The following is a 22,271-nucleotide window of genomic DNA, read 5'->3' on the forward strand; positions in this document are numbered from 1 at the left end:
GACGTGGAAACAGAGTTTGACACAACACTGGAACAAATCCTTCAACACAAGCTTGGACCGTAGCCGGATGTATATCCCAAATTACAAGGCACAATTTTAAGGCACAGAAATCATAAATCACCCTCTTGCTTCTACTTGTTATCAACATATTTGTCTTTGGGGGGCCTGGGTAGTTCAGCAAGTAAAGACGCTGACTGCCACACCTGGAGTTGCAAGTTCAAATCCAGGGCGTGCTGAGTGACTCCAGCCAGGTCTCCTAAGCAAACAAATTGGCCCGGTTGCTAGGGTGGGTAGAGTCACATGGGGTAACCTCCGCGTGGTCGCAATAATGTAGTTCTCACTCTCGGTGGGGTGCGTGGCAAGTTATGCGTGGATGCCGCGGAGAATAGCGTGAGCCTCCACACGCGCTAGGTCTCTGTGGTAATGTGCTCAACAAGCCACGTGATAAGATGCACGGATTGACGGTCTCAGACGCGGAGGCAGCTGAGATTCGTCCTCCGCCACCCGGATTGAGGTGAGTCAATACACCACCATGAGGACTTACAGCCCATTGGGAATTGGGCATTCCAAATTGGGGAGAAAAGGGGAGAAGAAAAAAAATAAAGTAAAAATAATGCCTTGCACCATCTTCATGCAATAACCCTGCTAAACCTTGATGAGTGTCCAGTAACCTGCATGTTAGCCTGATTTGCAATAAACCAAAACTCAAAAAATGTGATTGCAGTTTTATTGAGAAGACAAATACTGTCAGAGCAAAATAAACTTGTTTGTATAAACTTTTTTGTCACACTTTATTTGTGCTGTCATTTGAAAGTCAGCGCTAATAAAGATACCATTTTCATGTAGCGCATGTGCTTATATACATGGTTTGGTGCCCTGTATAATCTTTCAAATTCTGTCTGTATCAGCTCATAAGCAGCATTGTGTGGGTCGATCTCTAGAGCAAACTGAAAATCCTGAAGACCTGAAAAAGGAAAACCATCATATTTAATAGTGAAATACTTTGGAGAGCTTTTAACTGCACTCTTAGAGAACTTGATTTGTGCGGCATTCAAAATTAAATTAAAGAATTGCTTTAAAATTCTGATTCAATTCAAATTTAAAGGAATATTCCGGGTTCAATACAAGTTAAGCTCAATCGACAGCATTTGCGGCATAATGTTGATTACCACAAAAAAATAATTTTGACATGTCCCTACTTTTTTTTACAAAAAGCAAAAATGGAGGTTACAGTGAGGCACTTACAGTGGAAGTGAAAGGGGCCAATTTTTGGAGAGTTTAAAGGCATCAGTGTGAGGCTTATAATTTATAAAAGCACTTCAATTAATTCTTCTGTTAAAACGTGTATTATTTGAGCTGTAAATTTGTTAAAACCGTCATTTAAGGGTCTACAGCATTATGTCGTCATGGCAACAAAGTTGTAAAATTGGGTATAAATTTACACAGAAAAGGTTAGTGAGTGATTTTATCACACTAAAATCACGTTAACACACATTTTGTTTACATCTTTTGGCAATACTTATGAAACAGTGAGTATTTTAACGTTTATGAATGGCCCCATTCACTTCCATTGTAAGTGCCTTACTGTAACCCAGATTTGTGCTTTTTTTTAAAACAGTAGGGACAAGCTGAAACTAATTTTTGTCGTTATCAATATTATGCCACAAATGCTGCCGATTGACCTTAATTTGTATTGAACCCGGAATATTCCTTTAAATTTCAGATACAATAAAAATTAAATTAAATGAAATTAAAACAATTGTAAAAATCACAATTTAAACAACTTTACAGCTCAAATAATACATGAGTTTTAACAGAAGAATTAATGTAATGCTTTTAGAAAATTAAAAGCTTCACATTTCTGCCATTAGGACAGCTCTCGGTGTAGTTTATAAAAGATTTTATTAACGTAAATGACATTAGTAGGTTTGGTCTTGGTGGACTAGATCTGCTTTATGCACACTTCTGCTTGACATTAGTCAATATGCTGTTGCTGATAGACGAGAGAGAGATGCTGCTGCTTGAAATAAGTCAATATGCTGCTGCTATTGAACGTGCTGCATATGAAATGTGAGACATGCTGCTACTTAACAAAATCACTTACCCCCCCCCCCCCCTTAAATAAAAGCATTTCTAGACCTGTGAAGCTGGGGAGGAGGAGGGTGAATGCTATGCAAGCTGTGCTGCTGAACTTGAGTCAAAGCCGTAGGGGTGAGTACCGTATTTTATATCTTTTGACAGAAAGGTGTAATTGTCTTTTAAGTAGTTTAAAGATTGGTTTACGTAGAGGCGTGTCAGGAATTGAATCTAATGGCCTGCACTATGTAGTTTCCTATCTGAACTTGATAGGACATTGCTTTTATAAAATTATAAGCTTCACATTTCACACATTTATCCGAACAAAAATTAACATTCAAACATTCACCCCATTCAATTAATCCAAAGCAATTTACAGTGCATTCAGTGTATACATTTTATCAGTTTGTGTGTTCCCTAGGAATTGAACCCTTGATCTGAGCAATGGTAGCACCATGCTCTACCAGTTGAGCTACAGGAACTATTATAATATAATGTAGACTAAAAACATTACAACTTTTATAAAGTAGTCACTATAAAAAATTAGTTATACATATTTATTTTGCTGCAAAACTAATTAAATTCCTCTGTTCTGTGACTAAATAGCAAATTAGTTTGTTCCTCTTCCTGTCATTATGACTCAAATTCCATTTCAACATCCTGTGGGGCGTGGCCAATCCCATGCAAATTCCATGAACTGAGAGCCAATTTTGACATTCTGAATTTTACAAATTCTGAACAGAGCATAATACAGAAACATTTTTATAACTATTGATCAAAAGATATTTTACCGCACATTTCATAGCAAAAATCTTCATGCATTTTCCCACACATTAACATTGATAACTCTGTTTATAACAGCAGAGGTTTCTGTGTATTGCATAGTCTCATATAAAGTCTCATATAAATCCAGTATCTTCCACATAGAGCTCAAGCTCACAGAATGCTGTTCCACATCTCACGTGAGCCTTTAGATGGGCTGTGGCATCTGCAGTGACCGCAGGCTTCAGCAACTCCAGTGCCTGTAAATAACTTTGTTAATGTGAAGGGAACAGGCCTCTCTATAAGAAAAAAGATAAACGATCTTCCACACAACATTTAAAGATAAAACATAAACACACAAAAAAATTGACATGAGAGCTGTCCTCAATGGCTTTGTGAAGATTTCTCAGTTTGAGATGACAGGCTGCTCGACTGGAGAATACAGCTGGGATCTTCCTGTTGAGTTTGATGGCGAGATTATACGCATTGACAGCAGCCTCATATCGTTTCCTGCCATAAAGAATTTACTGCAGAGCAGAAGAGAGAGATGGAGGCATAAATGCTGTAGATGATATCATGATCACAGAGCTCACTTCACTTTTTTGAGCAACTTTTAAGCAACTGGTGTCAATGTTATTTTTAGTGGGTGTATGTCAGTTCCCCTTAAGCTTTCACAAGTGTCCTAGCAGAGTAACCACAGGTGTAGTTCAAAACATGTTCCACTAATGTTTGACAACCACAAAGTGTCTAAATACTTTTTGTCTACACTATAAATATGGTTTATCCTTGCAAACCTAACATGTTTCATTTCATTTTAAAAATGTTTTGCTTGAAAAGGGAGCATTTGCTATCTTTTTTTAAAATAAAATGCCATTTGGTTTGATATTTTGTTATCTAATGCAGTCACACTCATATAATTTCATTCACTGTCTGTAATTCTCTGTGAGTGTGACCAGTAAAACTCACTATCCCTTCTCTTTGAGAATCCCCTCTCTTCCTTGCTCAGATCCTTCAGTTCGGTCAGATCAGCTTTCACTGCTCTCCTGGCCTCTGCCTGTTTCCTCAACCACTGCTACAGACATGGTATTACCTCTGACATCACTTTTAACCCCGGGTTAAGGCCACTTTTAACCCTGGGTTCAGCAACGTTTCACACTTGTAATAGTAAAAGTGAGTTAGCACCCTAAGCTTTACCCTAGCTTCATAACCTTATGTTATGAAGCTTAGCTCCAGCAGAGGGTCATCGTTGTAAACGGTACAGACTACTGTTTGAACTACTAGCCCGGTATGTCCCAAATCGCACACTTCTGCACTATTCTACATCATTTTGTAATGTAAGTAGTGCGGGTAGTATGTTAATACTGAGAATGCAACAAAAAGATGTGTACTATGAGTGCCCAGATGATGCACTTTTCAACTGTCAAACGGAGTGTGGAATGTTGGACACTTCATGCGCTCGCTGCTTGCCGTACATAGCAGAAGGGGCGGAGTTACCTGGCTTCTTTGCTGGTCTGACAAAACAATTAGAAATAACTAGCGAAACTTCTGTGAAGACAGCACTTTACAAATGTAAGTTGAATGCTTCACCATAACCCACACTGTGTGAATATGTACGTTGTTTGAGACACAAGTGTTGAACTGAGGTTGGCTAACGCGCTAAAGCTAGCGGCAACACGCTGCATGCGTTCAAAAAGGTCAATTCCATCAGCTGTTAAACGGCGCATGCTTCCGTGTAATAAAAAACCATTCAGTGTTCCATTTGGGAAGATATTACCCCTTTTCTCCCAATTTGGAATGCCCAATTCCCACTACTTACTAGGTCCTCGTGGTGGCACAGTTACTCACCTCAATCCGGGTGGCGGAGGACAAGTCTCAGTTGCCTCTGCTTCTGAGACCGTCAATCCACGCATTTTATCACGTGGCTTGTCGTGCATGACACTGCGGAGACTCACAGCATGTGGAGGCTCGTGCTACTCTTCGCGATCCACGCACAACTTACCACGCACCCCATTGTGAGCGAGAACCACTAATCGCGACCATGAGGATGTTACCCAATGTGACTCTACCCTTCCTAGCAACCGGGCCAATTTGGTTGCTTAGAAGACCTGGCTGGAGTCACTCAGCACGCCCTGGATTTGAAATCACGACCCCCGGAAGATACTACTTTTTGAAAATTCATACACTTCATGGCTGAGTGCATAGTGTATATTGTAAGTGCATAGTGTATAGACCTTATTCACGCTAGCGCCATCTTTGATTTTTAATGGGAATGACAACGAGGCTGTGGAGATAGACATCTTTTCAGTGGCACGAACGGTATAAAGCTGTAAAAAGCTCCCAAGATCACATGTGATTTTCCACAACTCATTCTGTCTGCCGTTCTTTGTATTCTGAATGTTCTTGGACAGATATTTAGATATGTTTTGTCCACGGAACGATTCAAAAAACACTTTAAACAGCAGTACTGCCCACTGAAGAGACTGTGCATCCATCCCTCACAGCCTCATTGTCATTCCCATTTAAATCAAAGATGGCGCTAGCGTGAATAAGGTCTATAGTGAGTCATTTGGGACACAGCTAGTGTCCCTCGGGAGCACTAAACTAACTTTACCTTATATTAAATTGCTCTTCAAAAAATCTTCTCTTCTCCCTAACTTTCTACTGTACAATTCTGCTCTGGTTTTGTACTTTTCTAGTATTATATTGACATTTGTAACAGTAGAACCACTTGTATTGTGTCCTCCCTTGGATTTATTATTCTCATTTGTAACTTTTGGATCAAAAGAGGCTGGTATGATGACAGGGCACCCTGAGACAAACGGAGTAATAACATTAGATATGCAATCTATGTTTATTTACATGTATACACTGAAAAAAAATTTGTGGAGAAGTAAATATAGCAGAAAATATTAAATACTTTCTACATTAAGTAAGTTTGTGTGAACTTGAAAATATTAAGTGAATTCTATATTTGTACTCAGTTCAAACATGTAAAAATGTATGTTCTAGCGTATAAGCAAATATCCATGATTGTTTGTTATCTTTACAATGCATCATCATGAATCAGTCCTAAAGTAGAAAACCTTGTCATATTTATTCGCTAATTTGAGTAAATTTCACAGGTAAATAAAATAAGTGAATTGTACTTAACTTGAAGCTGGTGTTCCCAACATGCACCAGGCTTGAATAATTAATGATCTTGCATGGTTTCACTGTTTATTTACATGGTTTTTAATGTGGATTTTGTTGTTACTTTTGATAACTTCTTGTTTTGTGAAGTCTGAAGTTCATTGTCTCGTCAAAATGACACATTCATGATAATAAAAATAAAATAAAAAAACCTTTTGATTGTTACCGTCATTGTGTTTTGCACACAAAGTGTTGAGTTCTGCATGCACAGCTTTATTTGTTGTTTCTGTAGCCAGTAATGCAAGGTTATGCTGTCCAATAGATTACATATCATGCGTTATGCTTCCCTGTTGAACACTTCTGTATATCATATGGAACATGAGTGTTTATAAGAAAATATTCAAAATGTAAAATTGTTCATTAAAATGTTCATTTAAATTTGACTAAATTGATTAAAGTACCATGTACATCAGAATTGTAAGTATTAACTGTAATGTTTAAGTTAAACTTACTTTAATCAATATTACAGCTGCAAGAAAAAATATGTGAACCCTTTGGAATTAGCTGGTTTTCTGCATTAATTGGTCATAAAATGTGATCTCATCTTCATCAATGTTACGAGTATAGATAAACACAATGTACTTAAGCTAACAATAAACAAACAATTATAATCTTTCATGTCTTTATTGAACACATCCCATTAAACATTCACAGTTCTGTGGAAAAAATTAAGTAAACCCCTAGGCTAAAGATGACGAAAAAAGTTAATTACAGTCAGGAGTTGGCAAACCTGGCATCCAATTAATGAAATGAGATTGAAGGTGTGGGTTAAAGCTACTTTGACTTATAAAAAGTGTGTGCCTGAAGTTTACTACTGAGAAAATGTTTTGTGGACTGATGAATCTAAGGTTGAATTGTTTGAGAAGAACACACAGAACTACGTATGGTGTAAAAAGGGCACCGTATGCCAACATGAAAATATCATCCCAACGGTGAAATGCGGTGGAGGGAGCATCACGATTTTGGGCTGCTTTGTTGCTTCGGGGCCTGGACCACTTGTCATCAATAAGGGAAACATGAATTCCAAAGTTTATCAAGATATCCTACAGGATAATGCCAGGATGGCTGTGCACCAGGTGAAGCTCAGTAGAAGTTGGGTGATGCAGCAGGACAAAGACCCTAAACATCAAAGTAAATCCACTACAGAATGGCTTCAAAAAAAGAAAATCAACTTTTTGGAGTGGACCAGTCAGAGCCCAGACCTTAACCCAATAGAGATGCTGTGGAATGACCTCAAGAGAGCCGTTACACCAGACATCCTAAGAATATGGCTGAACTGAAGTAGTTCTGTAAGGAAGAATGGTCTAAAATTACTTCTGAATATTGCGCAGGTCTAATCCACAGCTACCGGAAACACTTGGTTGAGGTTATTGCTGCCAAAGGAGGATCGACCAGTTATTAAATCCAAGGGTTCACTTACTTTTTCCACAGCACTGTGAATGTTTAATGGGATGTGTTCAGTAAAAATATGAAAGATTATAATTATTTGTGTGTTGTTAGCTTAAGCACATTATGTTTGTCTATACTTGTTACATTGATGAAGATGAGATCACATTTTATGACCAATTAATGCAAAAACAATACAGCTAATTCCAAAGGGTTCACATACTTTTTCTTGCCACTGTATGTCATGAAGATAAGTAGAAATGTACTTTGCAAAAACGTATGAAATCAATATTAGGTAAATCTTACTAGTCATTGTTTTCAATGTAGTTTTGCCAGTATTGTGGAATGGTCTTGCTGCAGGTGTTGCGCTTGCACGCTTCGTGTTCAGATAAATGGGTTTGTTGTCGTGTTTGCCAGATTCCTTCTGCTTCAGCTGGATCTCCTTTTCTTCTGCTGGTTTTCTTTGTGTTTCTCTCCAAACCTCCAGCTCTGCTGTGGCTCTCGCACATTCTTCATCCTTCATTTTCTGAATCATGTCTTGCTCCTCTTTCTCAAGCTTTAAACAGGCGGAGAATAAGAGTAAGTTCAATTATATACATAATATTACCTGTAAATGATAGCTAAAAAGTATGTCTAAATCTCAAAACATGTAGTAAAAATAAAATAAAATAAAATAAAAACATAAGGGTAAAACAGATCCTCTGAAGACAATCTAATCAAAAGTGACTGTTTTTATCTACTATTGAATTATTATTAACAAATCAAAATATACAAAAGTGAATTTGAGACCAAGAATACAACAGTTCAGACCTTCATCATGGTTTCCAGCGCATATTTCCTCTCCTGCTGAATCCTGCTGGTTTTGGTTTTAGAGGTTTCTGCTGCTTTCACTTGAACCTTGAGAATCACTTGTTCTCGAATCTGCCTCTGTTGGTCTTTATCTTTGGAAAAGGAGATAGAGGTCACTTTAAAATTAATGGACGTCTCATATACAACATCCTAAGTAGCTGTGAATGAAAGAAAGGTCTCCTACCAATATTTGTGTTGAGCTGCTCCCACAATTCATCTCTTTTTTTCAGCAATGTGAATACTGTAACACAATTTCCAGTTTTGGCTTCACTTTTCACCTTATCTATTGGTTGAAATAAGAAGGCTTCGAATAAAAATGGAGGGAAACTAACCTGCAAAACAATTCAAAACAGGAGTCGAAGTGTAAGATGCCTTCACGTGTTTATTTTCTGATATGGACTTTCAAAACATAAGCAAATATATTTCTCTATAATGTATTTTTTTATGAAAATGTATGAATGGTCAATCTATAAATGATCATGAAAATTAACTGTTTTATTTTAATATAAAACATTTTTATGGTACAGTCCAAATGCTTTGCCATTTTAAATAAAGATATTTAAAGGTGCACTCAGTAACTTTTGTCTTTGTGTCATCTTGGACACTGACACCTAGTGGCTTGGATGCAGCATCATTTAAAATCAATAGTTTTCAGTTTCAGATGCCATTGTAGAAATTTAATATTCACAGTCAGCCATGATTACTTTAATCAATGAGTGAAAGTGTCAAATAACAGGACAGTTACTGAGATTAAGCGAGTAGTATTCACCAGGGGCCGGTTGCACCAGCTATACGTAAGTTACAACTTAGCCTAGTTGTGGCGTAAATGGCCACTAAGTCACAATTTACGCACTATTAAATATTTGAGCGTTGCACCATTAAACATAGGTAGAACGTAACCCTACGTATTAACTAATTATTTCCAGAAGCCTCCAACCAGGAGTAACAGTTGGAATGAAAAAGCAGACTGATATTTTATGGCATCAATGAGCATCATGTTTTGCATGACAGGCATCAATCATTTCGACACACAGTATGATGTTGACATTTACACTCGTTTACATTTACAAGAGAGAAAAAAAACGTACTTTTAAGCGGCTCTTCAGCATGAAACCATTCTAACGGTGCCGTTTACAGGGTGCGTCGCCCGGTGTCAAGTTCACATTAAAAAAAATATATATATAGGATATTAAAATAAATAAATGTCTATTTTTCCAGCCTGTTGTATTAGTATTTATTTATCCTTATATTATATTATTTATTTATACTTATTTATTTTAGATACAGTTGTGTACACATTTGAAGGCTGTTTATTGGATCAATTAAGGTAAATGTCATATTATGCGACTACGCATTACTTTACAGAGAGCTTATGACCTTCTAGTTAAGTCTGGCCTTAAGAACAGGTGGTGCAACCAAATTAAGCACTGACTTAGTTACAAACTAACTAGCAGTTACTAAGCCCTTAGTGTGAACTTTACGTCCCAACTTACGTGAGACCTTACGCACAGCTTGTGCAACCCTACCGGGTCATGTGATCCTAACATGGCAGCCCCCATGTGCGGACCCTCTCCATGTAGAATAAAACAGCTTTGATAAGGTTACTGATATGACTGGAGTCTTCATTTTAATGTGAGTGGTCATAATTTCCTACATACATTGCAAAATTACAATTAATGTCTTTAGGAGTTAAACTTTTTTAATGAGGAGAAAATTACTGAGTGCACCTTTAAATCATTTAGTTTCACAAGGAGTGCTGGAATTACTGTTAAGGGGTTTCTCAAAAATCTATTATTTGTATTATTTTAAATAGAGAGGTTATTTACTAGATGTTTAGATTTTATACTGTTATATTATATTTTTTACAAGTGAAGTTTTGGTTAAGGTTATTTACCAATCAATTGCACTGAAGTGCTTTAAAATCCTTTTCACTTCACCCAAAATAAGAATAGGTTCACAATTGTCCTTTTGCGTCAACAAGTTTGTTTACATTCAATATATATATATATATATATGTTTAACGATTTGTTACTGTGAGTGATGTTCACATTCTACAGAGAGCTAAGCAACTTCTTATATTAAATGAACTGACAATGTATAGGAGAAAAAAAATTGAAACCAGTTTTATTAAACGCAGCAGTGTGAAGTGACACCAAAACAAGACACTTAAAAGACACTTAAACAATGGCTTTGCCCAGGTTTCTCTATTAAATGAGGCTGTTGTTCAAAGGGAAATATGAGTTATCATAACACACATAACACAACTTTAATTTACATTCAGAAACTGTCTGCATGAACTGTACCAGCTTGAATTCAAGGATGCCAGAAGTATTCTTGTTAAACACTTCATATAGTTCATTATTTACAGTTTATTGGATCTGTACATTCATTGTTCTGTTATAAAATTAGTTGCATAAATAACAAATATTCCCACAAATTAATAAGTGAGCATATAATTAACTGCACATTGCCTTATGTTCAGAATCTTATATAAAAAAAAATAAAATAAAATAAAAAAAAATCAGATTTAAGGCACCAGGGGTCAGTCAACAGTCACATGTGGCCAATTACACAATAATTGTTCCTACATTATTTTGAAAGACACATTATGCAATCTAAGATATATTATTACTGCACACAGTGGTAGTTTAAGATGCTTTTATCATCATGAATTCAGCTCTACAAAATGTTAAAATGTCTTACTAATACATGGTGGGGAACATATAAGGCTTTGTTTACAATATCTTTTAGCCTAAAACAATGGAAGGATAGAAATCAAACTTTCAGCACAAAGCTTTCTTTTGTTACTGCACTGTTACAATAGAATAAATCTGTCAAAGTGTGTAAACACTTAATACTCAGTGCAACAACATCTTCAGGGCAAAATGTCTGGACACATTTGGACAATCAAATGGAAGAGAGCAGGACATTAAATTTACATGCACAATGCCACCAAAATTAAGCCTATTTTTAGGACATTTGTGGGACACAGGAAGATACTTTTTGCATTGTGACATTATGGTAATGACACTTAAGCATTTCCTCCTCTATTCTCATTACTGTTATGCAAAAAAAAAAACTTCACATTCTGCAATGTGTAATAAATATATCACTATTATTTCAAAACAATGCTGTCAATGAATTGTTAACATTTGAATGAATTTTTAAAAGGTTAAAAAGGCTGATTCACACAGTATTTTTGACGGTATAAATACTGTATATTTGTGTGTTATTTCATGCATCATGCCCAGAAATAAGGCCTTCAAGTAACAAAACTCCCCTCTCCTGCCCTAAAATAAAATGAACCCCAGTCAAAGCAGGCAAATAAAAAAACGTATTAAAAAGTATATAGTGCATCCAATGTTTCCACGTGAAACTTGTTCTGTGGCTCTGCTGCTAATTCAAGATTTTCACTTCATTTGATCATCCAACAATCAAGGATCCACACTGCGTTAAAAAAAAAAAAAAAAACAGTATGGGAAGGAACACAGCAAAGCAAAGTGCAATACAGCTCAAACAGGTCTATTTCTCACTAAGACTAAACTACATGCTGTTACACAGTACCTTCAAAGGTTATTTGTGACACGTGTTGATACTCTGGATTCTTGTCTGAAAATATGCTACAGTCTATAAAGACTACAGTTACATTCAGTGGGAAAGACCAAACCATGTTAAAAAGTGTTTTTAGCTTGAAGAGTACTGCCAGTTTCACAGTTTCACCTAGAACTTAAAAGTAGAGAAACTTTCTGGCTAAAGAGAATGAAAAGTTGCTTGATATGTTTAGAGTTGTTGAAGACCTGGATACAGACTGTAAGATTCCCAGTTAAACAGGGCAAACTGGGAAGAGATTTTAAGAAAAATACATTTATAAAAAAATCATCATTAAAATCAATCGAAGCGTTTATGGCATTATAGATATGTTTCATAGTTTGATCAGAGTGAGTCCAAGGGAGACATCTGACCTCGACCAACGATTTCTGAATTTGGTGAAAAATGAAAAAATACAGTCTGATCTCCATATTTAATTCAAATAAGATTGCAGATCACTACATTTAAAGGAATAATTCACCTGGAAAAAAAAAATCTGTCATCATTTACTCGTCCTTACATTGTTACATACCTGTATGACTTTCTGTCTTCCGAGGAACACCATCTATTGGTGAGATATTTTTCAGAATGAGCACGCTGCTAATTTTCAACAAACACATACAGTGACCACATCTGTCAAGCCCCCAAAAAAGACTAAAAAAGCATAAAAGTAGTCCATATAACTCATGCATGATATTCTAAATTTTCCAAATATAGCTTTGTGTGCTTTTACATTTATGCATTTGGCAGACACTTTTATCCAAAGTGATTCACAGTGCATTCAAGGTATAAATTATTATTCTTTTTTATCAGTTTTTATCAGTTTGTGTGTTCCCTGGGAATTGAACCCATGATCCTGGCATTGATAGCCGGGGCGGATTTAGGCATGGGCGACATGGGCAGCCGCCCGGGGCGGCATCTAGTGGGGGGGCCGCACAGGAGTGCTGAATCAGGTTTCGCCCAGGGCGCCATACAAGCTAGAACCGCCACTGGTTGCTAGCGCCATGCTCTACCAGCTGAGCTGCAGGAACATGGCTGGTGCGCCATATATTTTTAAGACTTTTTTCAAGTTGTGTAAGCAACAGACCAAAATGTAAGATGTTATTTACAGACAGTTTTTCCCTTCGTCGCAGTAGTCACATCTCAGTTGCACTTCCAAATATTCACACTTGCTGTGCCATGTTTGGTTATGAAACTAGTGACGTTTAGTGTCACTGGCATGCAATGCGTCTTGATGTTTTCATTGTATGAAAAAGAGCAGCAAGAACCTTCTAACCTAATATCTTCTTCTGTTTTCCATAGAAAATCATACAGTCATACAGGTTTGGAACAACATAGAGGTTATTAAAAAATTATAGAACTTTTGGGGTGAACTATTTCTTTAAACCTTAGGGGCTGTTCACACCAAAATGCATTTTTGCATCCATCTGCATTGTGTTTCTATGCAAACATGCACTAGATAGACGTATTTGACTGCTGTGCCACGTCTATCGCTGGAGCATCATGTGTTTTTAGATGCTGTTTCAAGATAAAAAGTACTTCAACTTTTAAAAACGCATCTCGAGATGATTGATTTCTGTTGAATTCGTTGCGCTTCATCTACCTTTTTAAGCACAAGAACACGTTTTGGACTGAACAGCCCCTAATTAATATTTTTTTAGAGTTCAAGCAAGAGAATAAAGACCAGAGGAGCCAAGAAAACTTTGGAACTCAGTTCAAATAGAAGAGAAACGATTGATTTGGACTTCGACAACAGTGATTTTTCACTGAAAGTCATCTCATGATTGTACCTCGCTGGTAACAGACGGCGTCCCGAGCACCTCTCGGGTTCTGAGCAGTTGTGCTCCCTTGTCCTCCATGCAAGCATCGCAACCCCAAACTGCAGACATCTCTGCTGTTAGTAGATTGTACGCCGTCTCTGTCATCCCCGTGCAAACTCTGTGGAACCATTTCTGACATGATGCCTCACACAAAATTGCTTCTTGATCGTCATTTACTTCGCTCAGGCAGGTGCCACACAGGTACACAGGTTCGGAAGAAGACGATGTGCTCCGTCTCTTAAGATGGGTCAGGACTTTATTATTAGAACTGCTGCCCCTACGAACTCTATCCGCTTGGGTGTCAACAAAAGGTCGTGGCGACTTCTTCATGGCTTCGTTCTTGGGGTGAAGAACACCATTGAGTTTTTCGATACCTCCATCCACAGCAGCAGGCGTGTTCCCTCGGCCCTTTGCCTTCAGCTCGGAGGTGTTATCCTGAGATGCGTTCTCTTCACAGTTCTGATTTTGTTTCCTTGGAGATGGGTTCTGCGTGACATTTTTGTTCACGATTTCACTCACATCCAGTTTGGGTGTTGTCGTGTTGGACTGAGCAAAGTTATTTTGTTGCTGAGAGATGTTAGGATTCATATTTAGGGCAGTTTTAGCGGACACTGGATTTCCTCTACCGTTGCCCTCTTGACCGAAAGCTGGTCCACCATCAGGACTGTTTTGGCTCAGGTTTTGAAGTGGCATTTGATTGGCATTCTCTCCTGGACCTGGTCTAAAGTGCTGCCCTGGAGGAAGTGGCATGTTTTTGATGCTACTGCCAAACTGGTGCCCATAATTTCTGTTCTCTGGATGTCCATAGTTAAATCCCAGTAGCCGATTGAAACCCATGCCCATGGGATTCTGGGAGAAAGGATGGGGCTGGTTTGGCACCTGGAAAGGAGCCCCATATGGAGAAGGCATTCTGTTGGGCAACTGGGGGGCCATCCTGGATGGCCCATAGCCACTGAACCCTGGGTAATGGGAGTGGCCAAAATAAGGGTTAGCAGTGGGGAGTGGCTTCAGAGATGGTGAGTTGTAGTTGTCATCGAAAGGGTTGGCAGCTATCAAGTGATCTGAGCTGGGGTTTGGCGGAGGGGCATATTCAGAGAGAGGGGAGAATGGGGGCACCTACAGAGAAAGAGAGAGTCTTCCATTATAATTCTGAAATGCTGAAATGATTTAAAAGCTTTGTGATGCACCAACAATTATTACCGAGAACATACACTAAAGCTCACAGTCACAGCACAAGGCCAGTATGTGTTCATGGGAAAATTGCATACGCTACCTGTGTGCTTGACTTGCGTCTCTTTTTATCAGGGCTTCCCAGTGGCAGGTCAGGACCCCCTAAAATATCCAATGCTCCTAAAACAGAATGATAATAAACAAATAACTGAAGTGAAATTTAATAAAAAAATAAAAAAAATGTCAACACCAACCAATTCAAACCATTTAGAAATTAATCTTGATGGTTACGATCAATTGATTTGGGTTTTTCAATGGCCTATACTGCTTGCATATAAAGCACAGGGAGGCCAATGATGGATATAATGGCAATGCCAGCAACAACAACATTCAAATGTTTAAAGGAACATCCTGGGATCAAAACAAGTTAAGCTTTTCATACAGTGTACAAAAATTGCAGTAACAGTAAGGCACTTTCAATGGAAGTGAATGTGGCCAGTCCATAAACATTCAAATACACATCGTTTCAAAAGCATTGCCCCAAAATGTCAAAATTATACATGTTAACATTATTTTAGTGTGATAAAATCGCTTATTAACCTTATCTGTGTACAGTTATATCTATTATTACAACTTTGTTATCATGACAACAAAACCCCATAATCCCAAGTTATATCTTATACATAGGGTTAGTAAGCTTTTTTATCACACAAAAATCATGTTAACATATTTTGGGCTCTATTTTAAGAGCATTAGCGCTAAGCGCAGCTCTATGCCATAGTCATAATAGCTAAGTCAATGGACATGGCTATAAAGTTCTCGTATTTCTATGCAAGCATGCGCCAAAGTTTAGGCGCAAGTGGATTTGGCGAAACTGTGCACGCAAAACGCTAACGGGCTGGGTCAAGTGCAATTTAATTGTGAGGTTCTTCTCTGGCACTGTCTGCATCCTATTATATAATCCATTCCTGTTTAAGCAATAGTGACGTAAACACAGCCAGTACATTCATAAGAAGTTGGTAATGTAAATAGACTGTATGCAATGAATTAGAAGAATTTAAATATGGACTTTTGTTCTTTTGTGAATTAACTGCGTCCTTGTTAAATGTCAGGCATATTTCTAGTGACATGCTCCTTTTATACTCATGGAAAATGTGGTTCTCATCAGGATTTGGATTTACGCTCTGTTAAATTATAGAGAATGTAACATTAATCATTTTCATCTACTGATACACAAATCATGGCTGGTATTAATAGTGATTGTATCGAAACGCACTTCACTTCTACCGGTCGATTTTGAAAAATGTAATTCATTTAAACACAAAATAATTTACCAAAAATATTTCAAAATTCAAATGACACTTCAAACGAAACTAAAAGTATAATAAAAATAACAAAGTGGTCAAACAAATCATACCAAATCCAAACATTTTACTCTCTCCACCTTCTTCAACCGGCCTCTTTTGTAGTGACTTAAAAATCCCTCTACGACAACAGGTGGAAAAATACCAATACATATTAGATCATAAATACAATTGTAAATATAAACATAATAATTGAAAAATAAACCATGACCTAAAGATAGCTAAACACAAATCTCATAAATATTTGTTTCATAAAACGGCTACAACGGTGATCGTCGTGGACATAATTTGATGTTCCACTATATTTTCGGAGTTTGGAAATGAACTTTATTACCACCTGCTGGTGGAATATCCAAACTCCAAATGCAGGAACTGAGTTTAGAAACGTCTTAGCGCAATGACCTATTTCTATTGCTATTTTGAACCACTTCGTTTACATACAATACACCCACAGTTTGCGCACACACACCCACAGATAGCGCAAACATTCCCACCCACACCCACTTGCACTTTGCGCTGGCATGGAAAATGTTGCGCACGGTCATTGCATGTAGCTCTGCGCTTTACGCACTCATGAAAATAGAGCTCATGATGTTTACGTCTTGTGGCTATACTTTTGAAACTATGTATATTTAAGCGTTTATGGACTGGCCCTTTTTTCACTTCCATACTGTAACCGCTTTTTTTTTTTTTAACCAATGTTTTTTTTTTTTTAAAACATTTACAATTTTTTTTTATCCACATTACGTAATGACATCAAATACAATTTTAGCAATGTTCAACATCTGTCATAAAAGTTTAATATGATTATAAAGACTAAATGCTTGCCATTTTCAGAAAATAAGCCTTAATATGAAGTATAATGGCAGTAGCCTTTGACACTTCACGTTGACCAATCATTACAAATCCATAATTTATATCATTTATACATTCCTATATTCATACAGATTTATTCTTATTCATTGCTGTCTTTTTCAATGTCTCCCTTTCACTTATTACCTTCTATGTAACTTTTAACTTTAACTCTCATTTTTGTGATTTGTATTCTTTTAGGTTGCATAAATAACATGTTCATATCATGTTAATAACACCAAAACATTGTGTTGTATTGATGTGCGTTTAAACTTTGATTTCGCCTCCTGTTCAACTCCGAACTTCAGTACACTACCCCAAAACTTCCTTTTCCAAAAGTGTTCATGACAGGACGCGCTTTTTTGAGGCCTGTCAAGCATGTCCTTTCATTTGAAAATGTCGCTGTCTACTTTTCTGTTCCTCACTGAAGGCCTGAAGGCCGCCAGACTGCTGCTGTCGCTCCGGTAATTACGACCGAGACTGAACCAAGCCACTAAAAACACGGAAAATCCACTTTACCTCGGTTTCGCTTTAGAGAGAATGAATCTTTATCCTGCTCTGTTGACATTACAGGGCCCCTCACATGACTCAAACGCAAGGAAGGAACGGGAAAATGGTGTAACTTTGATGTTAAAAAGAGTGACTGTAGCGTGTTGTCAACTCGTCTTGTTCTTCCCCTGATTCGCCGGGAAGCGAATTTACGATTAGTACTATGCCGTAGGATTGTTTATTAATATTCATGAGTCAAACCTTCGCCATTGGAAGCAAACCAAGCGACGTCATCGTAACCTAATTAATATTAAAATAACAAAGCCGTCGTCATTGGAAGGTGCGTCAGCATGATTTATTATTCATGAGAACGTCCTCAGCCATAGGAAGGCCACAAGCAACGTCAGCATGGCATAATTAATATTCATTAGCTCAGCCTTCGCTGTAGTATTATCGGTAATTGCGCGATCCGGAAAGCTGCAACCGTGCGCAAAGTTTGGGAGGAGCGGACACCTTTGACTTCTTATTTTATGTGGACGTTCAAGTAAATGAGCGACAGCTCCGCTTGTTCGCGGTGTACTTTTGGGCGCTATATATGAAGGCAGAGTGAAAAGCGGTGTGAGGGGAAATTGCCGGGGGAGTGTGTGTGCGGGAGCACGAATACCTCTCTACATTAAAGCACGTGCTTGTGTCTGAAGTGCTGCGTTTGATGTGCACGCGACCCGTGTAATGATAATAATGATTATCATCCGCTGATGTACAACAAAATTGTCTGTATGCATTTTTAAACAATGTTGATCTACCATGCGATAATGTACCTGTAACTTTTCCTAACATGAAAAAACAGCAATAACTGTTATACTGTTGTTGTTGTTATAATAATAACTATATAATAATGTACTACAAATGTAATCATATTATATTTTTATAATTTATATATATATAAATTATAAAAATATAATATGATTAAATATATATATATATATATTTCCTTCATTTACGTCAGCTTATTTACTTTTTAAATGGTCTATTCCTACTATAAGTACTTTATATTCTTTAGCAATATTGTGACAGTTAACAATCATGCCAGTTTAGCTTTGTTGACCCTGAAAAGCAATTTATGGACAACATTACATCACATTTCTGACTGCACCATGACACAATAACATGATGTATCATCACCTCTTAGCAAGCTTCACTTAAAGGGATAGTTCACCCAAAACTGAAAATTCTCTCATCATTTACTCACCCTCATGCCATCCCAGATATGTATGACTTTCTTTCTCCTGCTGAACACAAATGAAGATATTTAGAAGAATATTTCAGCTCTGTAGGTCCATACAATACAAGTGAATGGTGGCCAGAAATCTGAAAGTCCAAAAAGCAGATAAAAGCAGCATAAAAGTAATCCATATGACTCCTGTGGCTAAATACATATGTTCAAAAGCGATGTTGTAGGTGTGGGTGAGAAACAGATAGTTTTTACTATAAATCTCCAATTTCACTTTCGGATGTGAATGTGAAACTAAACAGGCACCACATGTGACTTTCAGATGTGAAAGTGAAAGTGGAGATTTATAGTTTTAAAAAAAGTGCTTAAATATTTATCTGTATCTCACACACATATCATATCGCATTTGAAGACATGGATTTAACCATTGGAGTCGTATGGATTACTTTTACGCTGCTTTTTGGACTTTCAGATTTCTGGCCACCATTCACTTGCATTGTATGTACCTACAGAGCTGAAATATTCTTCTAAAAATCTTCATTTGTGTTCTGCAGAAGAAAGAAAAAAAGAAAGTCATATTCATATGGGATGGCATGAGAGGGAGTAAATGATGAGAGAATGTTCATTTTTGGGTGAACTATCCTTTTAAAATAAAATTCTTCTAGACAAAAAAGAGACACAACAAATAAAGATTTTCAAAATTTTTATTTAAACTGGAAATCATTCTGTATAAACCGTCTAATTTTGTGGTGGGGGTAACTATACCTTTTTGGCATAATTACACCATACTTATCTTCCAATAAACACATGGTACATGGAAAATATGTAACTGAATATTGACAATTAGAATTTTATTTATTGAGAAATACATTCAATTTTTTAAGGCTTATAGATTTGTTTACTGATGAGTCAGGCCTGGAGAAACCAAACATTCCCTACTTAAACCTTTCTGTTTCTTTTTGGAAGAGTTTACCAATCTCTTCCATTTTTCCCTTCAGTTCACACACAATCAGAACAAAACAAATTGAACACAAAATAATTTCTTTAGAAAATCATGAGAGTCTTAAGCAAGTGCAGTTCACATCAGTACTGTCCATAGTGACATGAAACTGGATTAATATTACATCCCGAGTATAATCTCCTAAACTAGGTTGGTAAACCTTATAAAACTTTCAAATTTGACCTGAGACGTTTTATTCTGTGTGTCTCAGCAAGACTAATTCAAGATTTTCTGTTTGGATGTGTATCTTCATGCTGAGGAAGGAAACGCTTCACGTTTCATAGACAGCTGCAAAATATTTGCAATTCTAAAGTGCAACTTTTGTAGCTATTTAACTTTTGTATATCTAAACAACTGACATGTGGAACTACACTTGCACATACAAACAATATTGACTTCAACAATTAAAAAAAAAAAAAAAAAATCTACAACACTAAGGTATATTCAAATGCATATTATAAAAAGAACAATTCAGCTGTGAAACCAAATATTTAGTCAGTACTTTCACAAAATTCAGGATACATAAGCAAAAAACAACAACAACAAAAACCACCATAAAATATTTCTCCTCCAGTGAGAAAAGTTATAAAAGGAAACAAAATATATGAAAGCAATCATCTTTGGTTTGCTTTTGTTGGAAGTCATGGAAGACTGAAAGTACTACCAACACGTAACACTGTTTTTGGTTTCCTAATGTCCTTTCAGTAAGTAGCAATCAGATCTACTTAGGAATAAAGCTTTTTTGAAAAATGACAAAACACCATGCAAAATGTAGGAATCTACAGGCATCTTCTGTGCAACGGTGACAACATTCTTTGGTTTCAGGCTGTTTGCTTTGAAAAGAAAAGATCAAAACTTGATTGTGTCTCTTTGATTTAAATAATGTGGTCATCAAAGACCAATCAATTTCCCCTGATTGAGAAGAATTTCAGCTGCATGGAATGCTAATTAATATAAAATAATATATCTCTCTCTGCATATAATCTTCATGTATAATACAAACACATCCATGCTGCACTTGAAATTATAATGGGGGAAAGCTGATTACTGATATTTGGCTTCAGGGAGCAAATCTCACAAAACCTGTCAAGAACATGCATATTTCACTCTAAAATCAAAATAACTTATTGTGTATATATATATATATATATATATATATATATATACACACACACACATATACATGCATAATGAAGCTTATTTTGAGACCATTTTTCTCATGACAGTAATGTGAAAAATACAATTATATTATTAAATTGTAAAGTATACAGTATCTATACATAATGGTAGTATCTGTTGTTCTGTATTTTATTTAAGGTGCTTTAAATAATTAAAAAAAATCTTTGTATTAGAGTATTTTTACTGTAATACAGGAATAAAAATGTAATGAGAATCACCATTAAGAACAGTAGGAATATATATATATATATATATATAAAAGGTCTTAACGTATTGTGGTAATGAGAATTTTGAGGGGAAATGTGATTTTTTGTCATGGACATTTTTTTACACTTAAGGGATAGTCCACCCAAAAATGATAATTATATCATTACATTTCTTTGACTTTCTTTCATCTGCGGGACACAAACTAATATTTTTTGAAGGAGATATGAGGTGTTCATGTCCATACAATGCAAGTCCATGGGGTCCAAAATAATAGCAAGAATAATAGCGAAAAAGGAGTTACATTTTGGTCTGTTTCTCCCCCAAAAATGATCATATCGCTTCAGGAGATATGGATTAAACCACTCGAGTTGTCTGAATTATCTTTATGCTGCCTTTATGTCCTTTTTGGAGCTTGGAAGTGTTAGACCCCATTGACTTACATTGAGTGGAAATAAACAGATGACACATCAATGAAAATATCTGTTTGTGTACCACAGAAGAAAGAAAGTATTATGAGTTTGATATGGCATAAGGGTGAGTACATAATGAGAGAATTATCATTTTTGCATGAACTATTCCTTTAATTATCCTACAAATAGGCACATTCTTTTTTTTAAATGGAAAAAATAATTTATTTTCTATTTAAATTCATATGACTTTCTTCTGCGGTACACAAACAAATATTTTTTGAAGGAGATATGAGGTGTTCATTTCCATACAATGCAAGTCCATGGGGTCCAAAACTTCCAAGCAAGATTAATAGTGAAAAAGTAGTTAATTCTTTGGTCTGTTTTTCACCCAAAAATGATCACATCGCATCATTTCAGGAGACATGGATTAAACCACCCGAGTCTGAATTGCCTTTATGCTGCCTTTATTTCCTTTTTGGAGTTTGGAAGTATTGGACCCCATTGACTTGCATTGTATGGAAATAAACAGATTATACATCCAAGAAAAGATCACTGTTTGTGTTCCATAGAAGAAAGAAAGTAATATGAGTTTGAGATGGCATAAGGGTGAGTACATAATGAGAGAATTATAATTTTTGGGTGAACTATTCCTTTAATTATCCTACAAAAAGGCAAAATTTTTATTTTATTTTTGTATAT

At 36.5% G+C, this 22,271-nt stretch overlaps 2 protein-coding genes across 3 annotated transcripts; both read right to left on the bottom strand.

Moving 5' to 3' along the window:
* Window positions 1–803: 803 nt before the first annotated feature.
* On the bottom strand, window positions 804–9,809 carry LOC127455833 (dynein axonemal assembly factor 4-like). The gene is made up of 8 exons (XM_051723985.1): window positions 9,756–9,809; window positions 8,447–8,594; window positions 8,224–8,354; window positions 7,769–7,969; window positions 3,792–3,907; window positions 3,210–3,348; window positions 2,995–3,098; window positions 804–966 (listed from the first exon to the last, which is right to left on the bottom strand). Exons 1-8 carry the CDS (start codon window positions 9,807–9,809, stop codon window positions 804–806), a joined length of 1,056 nt encoding a protein of 351 aa, XP_051579945.1.
* Window positions 9,810–10,360: 551 nt separating this feature from the next.
* pygo1 (pygopus family PHD finger 1) lies at window positions 10,361–17,733 on the bottom strand. Of its 2 annotated transcripts, XM_051724644.1 has the most exons (5): window positions 17,576–17,722; window positions 16,258–16,325; window positions 14,944–15,020; window positions 13,641–14,786; window positions 10,361–11,709 (listed from the first exon to the last, which is right to left on the bottom strand). In XM_051724644.1, the coding sequence occupies exons 2-5, from the start codon at window positions 16,268–16,270 to the stop codon at window positions 11,686–11,688; spliced, it is 1,260 nt and encodes a 419-aa protein (XP_051580604.1). In that variant the 5' UTR covers window positions 16,271–16,325; window positions 17,576–17,722; the 3' UTR covers window positions 10,361–11,685. The 2 variants fall into 2 exon arrangements, with proteins under 2 accessions (XP_051580604.1, XP_051580603.1); XM_051724643.1 differs by lacking the exon at window positions 16,258–16,325 and having other exon boundaries at window positions 17,576–17,733.
* Between the last annotated feature and the right edge of the window lie 4,538 nt (window positions 17,734–22,271).

The sequence above is a fragment of the Myxocyprinus asiaticus genome, chromosome 18 (genome assembly GCF_019703515.2).
Source record: "Myxocyprinus asiaticus isolate MX2 ecotype Aquarium Trade chromosome 18, UBuf_Myxa_2, whole genome shotgun sequence".
Taxonomy (NCBI): Eukaryota; Metazoa; Chordata; class Actinopteri; order Cypriniformes; family Catostomidae; genus Myxocyprinus; species Myxocyprinus asiaticus.